General features: G+C 38.0%; 1 protein-coding gene across 1 annotated transcript; it reads left to right on the top strand.

Moving 5' to 3' along the window:
- Window positions 1-235: 235 nt before the first annotated feature.
- On the top strand, window positions 236-15,351 carry etfdh (electron transfer flavoprotein dehydrogenase). The gene is made up of 13 exons (XM_079839399.1): window positions 236-431; window positions 1,415-1,558; window positions 3,460-3,689; window positions 4,326-4,407; window positions 4,608-4,726; window positions 5,553-5,630; window positions 5,958-6,104; window positions 8,334-8,474; window positions 10,974-11,117; window positions 11,207-11,375; window positions 11,480-11,662; window positions 14,453-14,674; window positions 14,822-15,351. The coding sequence occupies exons 1-13, from the start codon at window positions 401-403 to the stop codon at window positions 14,983-14,985; spliced, it is 1,854 nt and encodes a 617-aa protein (XP_079695525.1). The 5' UTR covers window positions 236-400; the 3' UTR covers window positions 14,986-15,351.
- Window positions 15,352-15,388: the final 37 nt, after the last annotated feature.

The raw sequence follows: 15,388 nt of genomic DNA, 5'->3' as shown, positions 1-15,388 counted from the left end.
TTTAATGTATTTATTAATTTAATGTTATTATTATATTTTATTTTATTTCTTTATTTTTATGTTTTTTAATACATTTTGATCTTAAATGGCAGGGCGCCTCCTGCGGTCAAAATTAAATGTTTGCCAGACAGCTAAACTGAATGACAGTTACGCCACGCTATCCTTAACACGTTGTAACTCTGATCCATATGAGTTCACAGTCACCAGTCATTTACGTAAAAAAAATTCCCGGCGCGTTTTTCTTACGTCATTCTGAGCTGCGTAACAGACGCGCTGCTCAACTTGTGTTTGTTATGACACCTATTTTGTAACAGGGTTAACAGGGCTGGTTTTTGTTTGTCCATTCTTAACCTGGAAAACCACGGGAATCAGAGTCATAGCTGCACATTCAGCTCCATAAATGTTTCCAGCCTGTAGATACTCGCTCCAAGGTACTGTCACACTTTCACTAACGTTACCATGTAGCCTGAACGCTAGCAGAACGTTGTAAACCTTTGATTCTGTAAACCTTAAAGCATGTTTACTGTCCTATCGCGTTTTTATTATCCATGTATGCATGGGACATGCTATGTATTTGTGTTTTAAACTATAGGTTTATTCGTCTAGTTAACTAAAACAACCCAGCAGCTTTTCAATACACAGGGAAAGTGGGGCAAAGGGCACTCGAATATCGGTCAGATGTGTCCTTGTGTCTGAGGTGAAGTTTGATAACGCGTTCCTGCATTACATAAATGCATGAAGCAGGATTTTGTAAACAAACAAATACAGCTTACAAGTCTGTCTGCTTCTTTTAGACGAGTAAAGTTACCTTCTTGACCTGTTACTTAATGGAGGATTTTGTAAAAGCTTATCCACCAGTTATACAAAGTTGATCCAGTTAGTTTGAACGGACATTGTACAGTATATACAGTCAGTGTCTGTAAAATGTATCCAATATAAAGTCAACATGAAATGAAAATGTAACCTTTTTTATGGAATATTGCTGTGATTATTATTATAAATTATCTATCTGTGCACATCTTTTTTTTTATTTAAATATTCACATAAATATAAAAAAAACCTTTTTCAATAGCTTTTTTCAGCGATATGTCTTCTCTTCTCTTCTCTGATGACGTTTTTATTGGTGAAAGGGCGGAACAACCTGTCACTTACATGAGATCACACTAATAACAACCACAACCATCCAATCAATTTCTGATGGACAAAATCAAGTCCCGCCCTACTTTTTTGTTCAAGAAGACATTTCACTTGAAAATAAGTCACAATAGGAAAAAAAAAAAAAAGCCTATTGCAATTTCCCTTTCATGCTGACTTTAATGTGTTACTCTCTAGGAATTGTCTTATCTGTCCAACATTTCTGTCTGTGACATACTTGTTTTACCTTTTATTTGATTTTGTTGTTGTTTTTTTGCAGCACGGAGGTGTATACGTACACTAAAAGCGGTTCAAGCAGAGCATGTCGCACCTCAGTTGTACACCTCACGGTGTTCCTCATCTGTGCCACGAATTACCACTCATTACACAGTGTACCCCAGAGATAAGGACCCACGATGGGAAGGTCAGTTCCGTGCTATGTTATCTCATCAATGTTTGATTCCCTTTAGAGGTGAGAGTGAACACAGAGGCTGGAGAAGTAATGCCACATGCTGAAGACGGAGATAAATGTTTTACATTGTTATTGGATGGAACATAGATAAATTCGGATTCTGCATTTTATTTACTGGACTGGAAAACCTCGTAATTTATGAGAGAATTAACACGTTGGTCACACTTTATATTAAGTGGCCTTAAAGGGATAGCTCACCCAAAAATTCAAATTCTTGAATCATTCGTTCATCGTTCATCTTCAGAACACAAAGTAAGATATTTTTGATGAAATCTGAGAGATTTCTGTCCCTCCGTAGCTGTACGCAATTACCACTTTGACGCTTCAAAGAGATGATAAAACGAATCCATATGAATTGAGCATTTTAGTCCAATTTTGCTGAAGAGACTTGATCGCTTTATATGATGAACAGATTTAATTTAGGATTTTATTAACATATAAACATTGATCAGCAAACATAAACAAAAGCTCAACTGAACCTGCTTGACACGGGAGAACAAACCTCACTGGTCCTCACACATCAAGCAAGCATGTATGAGCTTCCGTTTACCATAACTGATGTGTGCATTGATGAATCTTTATATGTGAATAAATTCCTAGTCCTAAATTCCTCAGCAAATTTTGGACTAAACCGCTCAGTTCATATGGATTAGTTTTACAAAATCTATTTAGGAACATTCTGAAGCGTCAAAGTGTCAGTTGTGTAGCTGTCAATGGAGGGACAGAAAGCTCTCAGATTTCATCAAAAAGATGTTAATTTGTGTTCTGAAGATTAACAAAAGTCTTTCGAGTTTGGAACGACATGAGGGTTAGTAATTAATGACTGGGTGTACTAACCCTTAAACAACTATGTATATTAAATATCTACAAGACTATTTAAGAGGATGTACATGTTGTTCTGGAAAATCCCAGATTTACTGATAATGAGTTTGATGTATGTTTAGGGATAGGATTAGGGGTTAGAATTAGGTTCAGGGGTAAGGGTTTAGCTTGCGGTTAGGGGTAAAGTTAACAACATAACTGCAAATGTGAATTAAATGCAATAAGTACTTTAAAAGGAAATTAGGTAACACTTTACAATAAGGTTGTATTAGTTAACATTAGTTAATGCATTAGTTAACATGAACTAACCATGAACAACACCTCTGTTCAGCATTAGTTAATCTTTGTTAACATTAGTTAATAAAAATCCAGCTGTTCATGGTTTGTTCACTTTAGTTCACAGTGCATTAACTAATGTTAACAAGATTTTAATAATGCATTAGTAAATGTTGAAATTAAGATTAACAAAGATAAATAAATTCTTTATAAGTGCAGTTCATTATTAGTTCATGTTAACTAATGTAGTTAACTAAAGTTAACTAATGAACCTTATTGTAAAGAATTACAATGCACCAACATGGATGTACATAATACTCATATTGTATCAAATGGTTAAGTGCATATTAGTTAAGGCCACCTTATGTTAGGCCTGTAAAGGCCAATTCACACTGCACAGACAGATGCTGACAGACGGCAACAGACACTCCATGTTTTTTTTTAATCACTGCGACAAAAGAAAATAGAATCCATTATAATCAGTGATGCTGTCTACAGTGGATGTGGTGTGATATGACAAATTCCAGACGGTAAACTGATGCAGTTCTATTTCTGACGTACATCAAGCGCCCGCGCTACCTCTGATACAAATGGATTTGCAACAGTCCCTGCAACAGATATCAGCACAGGAGTAATAATACGTTTACTAATAAATGTGTGTATATAGTATATAATAAATTATGTGATTTTTGTATTAAAAAGAGGCTCAGATGATTGTGATTGACACTGACACAAATCTGTTTTCATATTTACAGGGGTGGAAATGGAACGCTTCGCTGATGAGGCAGACGTTGTCATTGTTGGTGGTGGTCCAGCCGGTCTGTCAGCAGCCATTCGGCTGAAGCAGCTGGCCAATCAGCACGAGAAAGAGCTGCGGGTTTGTGTGGTGGAGAAGGCATCTCAGATCGGAGCGCACACGTTGTCTGGAGCATGTCTAGAGGCCACTGCACTCAATGAGCTTATTCCAGACTGGAAGGAGAGAGGGGTACAAACACTTACATACTGTCCCCACTTGGGATCTGTTAAAGGAACACAGCGACCTTTTGGGACTTTAGCTTATTCTCCTTATCCCCCAGAGTTAGATAAGTCCCAACATACCATTCTCATCTCTGTGCGTGCCATAACTCTGTCTGACGCACCCACCGCTAGCCTAGCTTAGCACAAAGACTGGAGGTAAATGGCTCCAGCTAGCCTACTGCTCAATAAGTGACAAAATAACGCCAAACGTTTTCCTATTTACATGTTGTGATGTGTATAGTTACATAGTGTACTAAGTCCGACGGAAAGGCTAGATGGAGCCGTTTAACTCCAATCTTCGTGCTAAGCTAGGCAAGCGGTGTGTGCGTCAGACAGAGTTATGGCACGCACAGAGATGAGACTGGTATGTATGGACTTATCTAACTCTGGGGGATACGGTGAATAAGCTAAAGTCCCAAAAATTCGACGTGTTCCTTTAACACACAAATAATTGTTAAAAAATATGGAAAATACGTTGGCATTCTGGTTTACTATGATGTATTGTGTGTTATTTATATGCATTTTCTGATTGTCTTAACACAAGGGACAACAAAAAATAATGTCCATGATGGCCAAGACACTGATTTTGATTCATGTCTAACAGGCACCACTGAACACCCCAGTTACAGAAGACAAATTTTCCATTTTGACAGAAAAATATCGCATTCCTGTTCCAATATTACCAGGTAGGAGATTTCCATTCTTGCAAATGACCCAATTTAGAGAGTTATACAACTTCACACAATGAGATTTTCAAAATGTCTAAACTCATTTATAAATGGTCTTTTTGTGTCACCCTGTCCTAATTGTTTTCTATACAAACTATTCAAGCTTTCAGGACTGATTCAGTCATACTGATGCAATTAAATGCAATTTGTGAATACAGGACTTCCAATGAATAACCATGGAAACTACTTAGTTCGTCTGGGCCATTTTGTACGCTGGCTTGGGGAGCAGGCAGAGGAGCTGGGAGTGGAGCTGTATCCAGGCTACGCGGCATCTGAGGTCAGAATGCCTTCCTTATCTGAATGGTTATATAAATGATGCAATTACCATTTATTAATTTGACCTGCGTTTGTACTGTAATTTCCTGTCATTTGTATTGTGAGTGATTTGCTTTACTTTTTAAAGATAAGGATGGTAACCGAAATGTTATAGGTTCAAACCGCACAAGATGATCCATTCCCTATAATCACTGGCTCTGAAATAAGTTACTTCTCTTCAGTACTGTTGTTTCTGTAGTAAGCAGGGTTTACATAGTCATGGAAAAATCTAATTTTTCAAATATAGAAATTTATACAATTGAAAAAAAAAGTAATGCAAATTTCTGTGATGTACATTTGTGTAGTTGTTCTCAGATTGTCTTAAAATTACACTCTGTTAATGCAGTCTCTATTTAATTATTAAAAAACATATAGAGTAATCAAAAACAACTGAAGAAATCAGAGTATAGGACGTTTAATAAGCTTATTAAGGGTTAATAACTTAATAAGGGTTCTGTAAGTTGCTGTAGATACAAGTAAAAACAAACAAATAAATAAAATGATAGTTTAAAAAAGTCACATTGTGAGAAATAGTCATGATTTCAAGATATTTTCAGTTATGAAATATGAAGTCTTTGTGAGAGATTTAACTCTAAAAAGTTGCATTGTAAGACAAAGCTATGATAGTCACATTATGCTATATAATGTTGCATCTGTGATTTATAAAGCCACAATTACCTTTATTTTCTTTTACCCAGAGGTGGGAACTTTTGTAGAAATCGCTAAACAAGTAAATGTATTATTGTAACATCCTGTTGACTTCTGCAAACTCTTGTCTTTTACACCAGGTGCTGTTTCACGAGGATGGAAGTGTGAAAGGAATTGCAACCAATGATGTAGGCATTGCTAAAGATGGCTCTCCAAAGGTTTGTCATCATCACCATAAGGTTTTATATATCAATATACCTTCCAGAACAGAATATGCAATGGAAGTTGGATGAAACTGTTTCTTTCCCCCTAAATGCACATTTGAAACGCACCATTTTCTGATTTATGTGATTTATATTCATAAGAAAAATGTTATAAAAGTCAACTGAATGTACACGTTAAGGCTAAATGACTTTCTGAACCACAGCGGATGATGCACTGTAAGAAAAAGTAAAAGGGTAATTCTGGTTAAAGTGATTCTGATGAGCGAATGGCATATTCATGTGCTATTACCACCACATTTCACGCTCGGTTGAACTCTCCAGGATGTGTTTGAGAGAGGCATGGAGCTCCACGCTAAGGTCACTCTGTTTGGGGAAGGCTGCCACGGACACCTGGCTAAGCAACTCTACAAGCAGTTCAATCTCAGGGAGAACTGTGAGCCGCAGACGTACGCAATTGGCCTCAAAGAGGTACAAGAACTTTCTTGCTTGGGTGATGCTTTAAACTTGCATACATAAACATTGACATTGATGTTCCCTTTCACTGACCATTGTAGTTATGTCAGCTAGTTGATATTTGCACAAGGGGTCATTGCTTTCATTTAAAAGCTTGAGCTTGTTAGTCTCATCAGCATGTAGTGTTATTTAATATTGATATAGAATATAGGATTATGTTGTAGGGATACACCGATGTATTGACCGATAAAAGCAATTATTTTCACTACCGGCCATCAGACGATTGTTTAAAGTCCCTGTAAAGTCAAAACTAAACATGTGTTCTGAGTTTCTCACACCACAGATAAATGTGTTATTAACCACTCAGCCAAATTTGAATCATTAAAAAATCCGCCAAGTACATAAAATAGCTTATCAAAAACTTGAAAAAATGAGCAGCATTCTCTGCTCTCAAACGCTGGGGGTGTGTCCGCTGTCGGCGCCGAAACCACGCCCACTCGCGGGAAAGCTGCTGTGGCACACAAGACAACACTCACTGATCACGACCGTCTATGATCACGACGCACCAGATGTCGGCGGGACGGGAGGACTAAGGCCGGGGCGGGGGATAGTCGGTTCTGCAGCGGATTATCAGTGAATTCCAGTTGTCTCCGGTGAAAGTTTGTAAAACGATCCGGTGTATTGTCACTGCAGACTCAGAGGCAGGCGTCGGTGGTTATCCTCAGCTCTCCATCAAGGTGGCTGTTCACAAAATTAATCCACCTCTTCTTGATCATCGTGTTTGTTTTGTAAGCTGTTTTGTAAGTTGTAGACTATAGTAACTTACAGTACTGACAGTAACTCGCGATCGAGCGGGCAAACTGATGCGAATGTGCTCTAGTTATGATCGTGTTAGGGGAGGAGCCAGGCTCGGTGGCTCCAGTGCGTCATTGAGCCACCGTTTTAGCCCCGCCCAGAAAATCCTGAACACCGCAACGGTGAAAAACTGTTTACCGGTCTAACTTCTGAATTCAGTACTACATAGTTCACAGTCTTTGTAATTTGTTTCAGCAATACATTTCTAACATTTATAATGTGTTTAGAAAAATATCTCAGAATTGCCTTTACAGGGACTTTAAAAACAGCCGATGATCAGGCCCGATTATATCCTGTCAATCAAAGAGGGGTGGAAAAACATCTCAGACTACAACTTCAACTGTGTTTGAAGAAAAATGTTTTGTGTTGAATTTAGGGCTATTGAAGTTAATGCAACAATAACGCATTAACAGTTAAAAAAAAATAGCAAAAGCAGGCTCTATTTGAATATATAAAATATTAAAGCAGGTTCTATTTGACCCTATTTGCCAGGTCCGTGGTTTTTCAAAGTTTATTTGTAGCGTGCATCCAATTCAATAATCGCAAAGAGCTTTGTGCTTTACTTCTGATCAGTCTCACCTTCACATTCTGTCCATTTTATTACAAAATTCAAACAATAAATGGATGTTTTAACGCTCATAAATGCGACGTTACAGATCGCAAGTTATAGCACAAAAAAACATGCATGAACATCAGAAGGTATGTTGAAAGATACAGTACAACTTACAGAAACGAAACCTGTCTCATCTAATCGTGCAGAAAGATGTCATTAAAACAGCTTGTGAACAGTGTCACTTAAAGTGCATTTACTTCAGGAAAGTTATGCAATGTTCACAATTTGTAACACTATAGATGAGCTTTCTGTTAATTATATGTATGATTGAATAGATATGTCATGAAGACAAGTGTTTATGAAAACTACCTTATGTGCATCTGTGTTGTATACAACATTTCATTTATTATTATTATTATATATATTATTGAGTGTAATCATTATACCTGAAAATAAATAGCAGTTGAATATTATAGTTTGGCCTTTGTTGTTAATTTTAACCTCTAATATTATAGTAATGTACCAAATGAGAGGGTTCCCTGTGTAGTTTACAGCATTAGTTGGGAGTGAATTTTTTTTTCTTAAGAAAATCAAATATTGATATTGGCAGATATCATTCTGAATAATCGGCTCTCAGTATCTGTTGATAAATGTAGTATTGGTGCATTTCTAATATGTTATTATCAATTGTTAATATTAAAATACATTTTAAAAACTTATTATTAATAGCATGAATATATTATTATTAATAATAATAATTAAACTTTATATATTATACATATTTAATACATAATTAACAGTATTTAATATACAAAAAAACCCTCTGCCTTTTCTAGATTTGGGTTATCGATGAGAAGAAGTGGCACCCAGGACGGACGGAGCACACGGTTGGCTGGCCTCTGAACAGGAACACATACGGTGGCTCCTTCCTGTACCACCTCGATGAGGGAGAACCACTGGTGGCCTTGGGCTTTGTTGTAAGTCATCTTGTTCCTGAACCTTCTGGGTCAAACCCTGATTGAAATATTTCAATGGACTTGCAAGGGTCCTCTTTGAAGCCTGAATCTTAAAACTAAATGTTCTGGATTGATGTCTTTGTCAGAATGCTTTGATCTGTAGAGATCTCATTGACCTCATTCATCATGTTCTTTCATGAGCTAAAATGATACGCAAGAGAGTATGAAAAAGCTTTGAACTTTGAAATTGTTCCTGGTCATGAGGACATTTTCTCATCCTGCTGATAATATAGCATATCAAAATGACACTTTTTTTTTTTTTTTTTTTTTTCAAACGCTTTTTAAAGAGGCTTTTCATGGAATGCAGGTGATTTGTAGAAACTAGTCTCAATTCCAGAAGTCTTGAGAAGTTCTGCAGTGATGACGGGTTATTATTCAATGTCGTCATGGCTCAGGATGGTACTCAGTCTGATTAGTCACAGTCGTCTGAAGATACAGCGCAGCGTTTGATTGACAGAATTATATCAAATCTCATGATTGCTCTGAATTATTTTCCCTTAAGTACATTTCGCTTGCTGAGCTGTTAGTAGAGGCATTGCAGTTTTGAGATGTACTGTGTTGAAGAGACCGTACCGTTCTGGGGTTAAGGTGAATAATTTACTTAATCACGGATACATTCAATTGATCAAAAGTGACAAAGCATTCATAATGTTGCAGAATATTTCAATTTCAAATAAATTCTGTTCTTTCGAACTTTCTGTTCATCAAAGAATCCTGAAAAAAAAAAAAAAAAAATCATGGTTTTCATAAAAACTTTTAAAGGTGGGGGTAAGTGCTTTCTGGTAACCGATGTTGATATTTCAAATCACCAAAACAAACACGCCCCTATTTTGATAGCTCCGCCCTACACATATGTAACCCAGGCAACAACTATGGGGGAATCTACTGTGCCAGCCGGCTGAGGGTATGATGTCATCAATAAGTGAAAGCAACGTGTGTTACTATGGTAATCCAGGTTGAATGTTCAGTGAAAAAGTCATCTCTTACATCCACAAAAAAAACACAGTTCTCATGAACAACTCGATAGCACACGCACGACAGTCCAACTAACGAACATATTACAATTATGACAAGATTAGACGGTTAAATCAATCACGAAATTAAGAACCAAAGAAAACTTTTCAGACACACTGCGAGCTGACGCTTGAAACAGACAGTGGTTTATAGGATGTGGAAATGAATGGGTCTTTAAAGGTCCCATGGCATGGCATTTTTCTATTATTTTATAATGTTTCCTGAGGTGTACTTATATTGTTAGTATGTTAGTATTTTACATCATAAAATGTCATAATTTAGAAATAAAAGGCATTTTTTCTATACTGCTGTTTGCCCTGTGGCTGAATGCCCTGCTTCAAGAGGCGTGTCTGCTGTGAGACTTCAGTAAAAACGCCCACTGTTGTGATTGGCTGACATCTTTGCATTTTAAATGAGCGGAGGGGGCGTGGTTTAACAAGGTCTACGAGGCACGAGCAGGCACGAGCTGCTGCCACTTCACATCAGTTCTCAGCATGTCTGAACTGTTGTAGTTACAGCATATACTTCAGGTTATTAGTCTATTTTTAGTCGGAGGGGCTGTCACTCATGTCAGAAAGTTAGTAACTTTAGTATATTATGGATCAGCGCTGACTGGAGACGCGAACCGTTTAGAACGATTCAGTCCGATTTGGTGAATGACGATACGATTGCAAATGGACAAGCAAGCAAACATGACATGTGAGCACATTCAAGCAAAAGCCAGCATATATTAGTTCTGTGAAACAAAACAAAGCCAATGTTAATCGCCTATCGAGAAGAAATAAAGCAACCTTGGCGTCCGATTGCAGGCCTTAGCGCTCCTTGAGTTCTCTCCAGCGCTGGAAAGCTGATACTTCTTGCCTGATCGTAAGCCTTCTTTTGTTTCTTAGACATTTTCCACATGTGTGATCTGCCATCTCTCTCTTTCTGTCGTCGCTCGGCTAATGTCCGTTCTGTGTCGTGTCTTTTGAATAATGACGTGCACTGAGCGCTCTCTTCTCCCCGTCATTAGTAGACACGCCCCTTACTGCTGCTTGGCTATAAGTTTGTTTTTGTCCACGGCCGGAGACACTTTTATAAAGCAGTTTTGAAATAACACTTACCCCACCTTTACAAAAAACTTGTTTAAATACATTTTAAATGAAGATATTTATAATTTATTTAAATTAAATATTCACAAAATGTTACTATTTTATACTTTATTCAGCTGATGAGCATAAGATTCTTTGAAAAACGTCAAATGGACCAATCTCAAACTTTTGAACAGTAGTGTGTATGTCAGTTGATATTTAATTGTGCATTCTCATTTTCAGTTTTTAATATTGCTGTATCCTCAAATCCCTGTTGTCCTACTCGTCTTAGCATGCAACAGTAACCGAGGAGGGAGGAGCTTTGCGAGTGGCTTTTTCACTGTGGTGAACTGCAAATGTTTGTTTGTCTCCTCAGATAGGTTTGGACTACACCAATCCCTACCTGAGCCCGTTCAGAGAATTCCAGCGTTGGAAACATCACCCCTCGATAATGTCTACCCTGGAGGGTGGCAACAGGATAGCATATGGAGCCAGAGCCCTTAATGAAGGAGGTTTCCAGGCATGTCGGCAACTCGAAATGTTCAATATAAATTCTTCTTCTGTCCGTTTTCTTTGTTTAACTTCTCACATCCATGATCTCCCCTCCAGTCAATTCCTAAACTGACCTTCCCAGGCGGCATGCTGATAGGGTGCAGTCCGGGATTCATGAATGTGCCCAAGATCAAAGGCACACACACGGCCATGAAGAGTGGCATGTTGGCAGCCGAGACAGCCTTCAGGAAAATCACAGATGACAATCTGCAGTCAGAAACAGCAGGTAGCCGACCCAGACATCTTTGCAAATTAGCTGAGGTGTAACTCTCCGAATATTAAAGGTGTGCAGGTGTCCTATATATTTTTTTGTGCATTTTTCTCTGCAAGGTCTCTATATTCCTGAATTCGAGGAAGCTTGTAAAAAGTCCTGGATCTGGAAGGAGTTGCGGTCTGTGAGGAACATCAGACCGTCCTTCCATAACTACTTTGGACTCTATGGAGGGATGGTATACACCGGAATCTTCTACTGGATTTTTAGAGGAAAAGAACCATGGACTCTGAAGCATAATGGTAAGAACTGAGAAACAGGTTGTAAACTGGTTGTTTGTTAGGCCCAATCCCATTTCTCCCCCTTAGCCCTTCCCTTTCCCCTAACCCTTTGTTTTGCGCGTTCACATGAAGGGGTAGGGGTGTCTCCATTCTCTTTTGGCTGGAGTGGTAGGGGTAAGGGGAAGGGCCAGATACCCCTTCAAACGAAGATTTTTCAGGACCACACTTCGAACGAAGGGGTATGAGGAGTTTCCCTCCACTGACTACCTTGCTGCTAGAATGTGTGTATGTTGCCACTTGGGATCGATCACTTGTGTGTCGCCTGGCTGCCAGTTTCTCTGTAGCTTGCTAAACGTACTATTTGAGTGATGTGAACACATATTAATAATAGTTAAAAATATATATCTGGTCATCCTTCATAACGCAGTTGATATTTATATCACGTATCGTCTGTAAACTCTTGCATTACCAAGGCAACGACTGACTTGACGTATAACATATGATCGTTGTCGCAGCACCACAGTAGAAAACAAAACCATATCCGTATCGGCCGGCTCGGATCAGCACAGAATGGAACGGTTAATAAACAAAGAGAACAGTTTGGCCCGATGGAAAAGCGGCTTCAGCAGTCTTGTATGTTCTGTATCGTCTTAGGAAACTCGAAGGCTCATACGTTTTTGAACTGAAAACGAGCACCGTTTTATTAAGTCCAAATACAGCGCAAAACATTGTTGGGAGTGAGTAATCTGTTAAACGTGCTCGCGCCTGATTTCTGTTAGATATGTGCACTTGATTGCTGGTTATACTGGTTAAATGTTACAGGACACTAATAAAAGAAACTGGGTATGATGACGTGTAATGGTATAGTAGTGGTGTCCCATTTTTTTAGGGGAATATTTTCACCCCTACGCCTTGCCACTCTCTTTCAAGGGGCAAGGGGAACAGGTAGGGGTAGGGGAAGGCGTATAAAATAGAATTGGGATTGGGCCTTAATAACAAAAGCTTTTCCTTCAGGGGTGTATTCCAGAAAGCAAGTTATGTGACATACCTGGGTATGTTTAAGAGCAAGTAAGCGGATAACCTCATCTTTCGGTTCCAAAAACGGAGGTAACTTTCAGGGTATTTAAGTAGCCATAGCAACTCACACGCTGAACATGCTCCAGAGCAGGTTATGTTCCAGGGTTAGTTTGCTTAATTTTTATATAATTAATATAGTTATTAATATAACCAAATTTGTTTCAATTATATTATATATTAATTCTAAAGAAGTAGAATAAAAAAAATAAGGTAATGTTTAAATGTTAATTCAGTGAAAAAATATTTTTTATTTGTCATCTTCAAACAATATAATCCTTATGCTCAGTGAATAAAGATTACTAATTAAAGAAGACATTGAAGAAATGATTGCACAACCACCAAATAGGTGGTGTAGGATGTAATGTAAATCGCCATTAAACAAAAGAAGACAAAGTAGAAAGGCGCACTTTTTCGTAGCGTCTGTTTCCATGGTGAATCATCGATTCGTCGCTCTGTTGAGAATTGTCTTGTCTGTTCACGGTTAACATACTCTGAGTTGTCTGAACTTACTCAAGGACTCATTTTTGGAACCAGCATACCTCGAGTAAGCAAGGTTTGGGTTAATCAACCGAGAGTTCAAGGTATATGTGACGTTAAGTTAACCTTGCTTTCTGGAATACACCCCTGATCATTGTATCAAAGACAACATCGCAAATAGATGCAAATTCAATATTCTGAGATAGGTCATTGCTCCAGCTTCTCAGTTACTCTCAGAGTCGTTGAACACAAAGATAATGGTTAAATTACATTTTGAAAAGTTTTCATTGTTAATGTAAATTTTATGTAAATGTGAATTTATTTGCATTTATTTAATTTAATTGATTGCATATATTTCTTGAGCTCAGGAAATGGGGAACATTTTTTTCAGTGGCAGTATTAAAGTATCTTATTTTACATTTAAGGGGTAAAAATTATATTTTCAGTATTATTTTAATCTTTTTGATCTTCTTCTTCGATTAATGTCATATATAAATTGAATTTTAGACATGTATGACACTATAGATGGCAAAAGCTTGGGGATATCAGTTCCAAATTGATTGTCTAGCTTTTATGCATTTCTGTTTTCCTGGGAGTCAGTCCTGGTTTTTTCAGACGCTGGTAAAGTCTTGTTTAAAAAGTTCTATTTACGGTTACATTTATTAATTTTGATACTGGGTTGCTGGTTTGAACATTTCTAAGGAAGAATTAGAAGTGCATGAGGGTCGAATCTTTGAAATAATTTCTAAATGCTAAAAGAATGAATGTAGGTATACCCTCCAAAAAGTTCAGAAACACCCAAGGCAAAGTTTTTTTTTAAAACAATATAAGCATTTATCTTTAATTTTACTTTTTGTTTGTGTTCCTTACCAATGCAAAAAACATTTATAAATTGTATGAGAAAAATACAATTTCTAAAAATGTAGAAAAATACAGGATGTTTTCTGATACGGTCCAAAATCTCACTCTGTCTAAGGCGCATCTCAATTTTTGGACATTTCTAATCCATTTTTTTCATATAAGAATATTGTCTGAGACACCATATATCCTTGACCAAAACTGTTTTAAGTTTTGTTCATTTCAGAGCCATTAACAACTGTGATTATCCACAGGGTCCCTTTGCTTTGGTGTGAGGCAGACTGAATGCTCATACATCTGGCTATGCAAGGCCACAGACAATATCTCAGTAGTTGTCTGACATCAGTCGCCATTTATTTCCATGTTCTTTCTAATGGTAAACAAACGATTGTCCTGTAGGTCTGGACTGTGCTCAGCTGAAGCCGGCTAAGGACTGTACACCCATTGAGTACCCAAAGCCTGATGGAAAGATCAGCTTTGATCTGTTGTCATCTGTAGCCTTGAGTGGGACTAATCATGAGCATGACCAGCCGGCCCATCTGACGCTCAAAGACGACAGTGTTCCTGTAGGTCAAAACCTTGCGATTTACGACGGTCCCGAGCAAAGGTTCTGTCCCGCCGGTATGTAACCGTTTCTGCTACACTTAGCAATGATAACTGAACGGTAACCTCCTTTATTAGACTTTTAGTTGCACACAATAATACAAGATCAACGTGCTCCGCAAGTTGGTGAATAAGCTGACACATTTTATCCCTCCTGTCCCACAGGTGTGTACGAGTATGTTCCTCTTGAGACGGGCGATGGCATGAGATTACAGATTAACGCACAGAACTGTGTCCACTGCAAGACCTGCGATATAAAAGACCCCAGCCAGAACATCAACTGGGTTGTGCCCGAGGGCAGCGGGGGACCAGCATACAACGGCATGTGATTTCAGCATTACATATTTTTATCATCATCGGGGACATTGCACAGGTTTCAATATCAAAGTTTTTAATGACTCGAGAGTCCTGATGTGCTTAAGGAACAGAATGTCCACATATCCTTCCTGATATGAGCTTGAAGTGTAATTATATAAAGTGGCCTTGCGTATTTCAGGTTTGATCAAATTGTACCAATTGAAAGAATCTTATAACATCTCGTTTTAAGGAATGCGTCATAAAAGACAAAGGATCATGTGGGATTGACAACCAGTGGACGTTTTAGCTCACCATGATGCGGTTAACTGTAAAATGACAGTTTTGTATATATTGTCAAAGTTGGTAACTGTAACTGGTAGAAATAAATGAATCGTCACAATCTTGTTGGTTGGTTTTCTAGAACTACAAACACAA

This window comes from Gobio gobio (assembly GCF_949357685.1).
Source record: "Gobio gobio genome assembly, chromosome: 16".
NCBI classification, from domain to species: Eukaryota; Metazoa; Chordata; class Actinopteri; order Cypriniformes; family Gobionidae; genus Gobio; species Gobio gobio.
The sequence above is the reverse complement of the archived record's forward strand: the minus strand, read 5'-3'. Positions and strand labels throughout refer to the sequence as shown.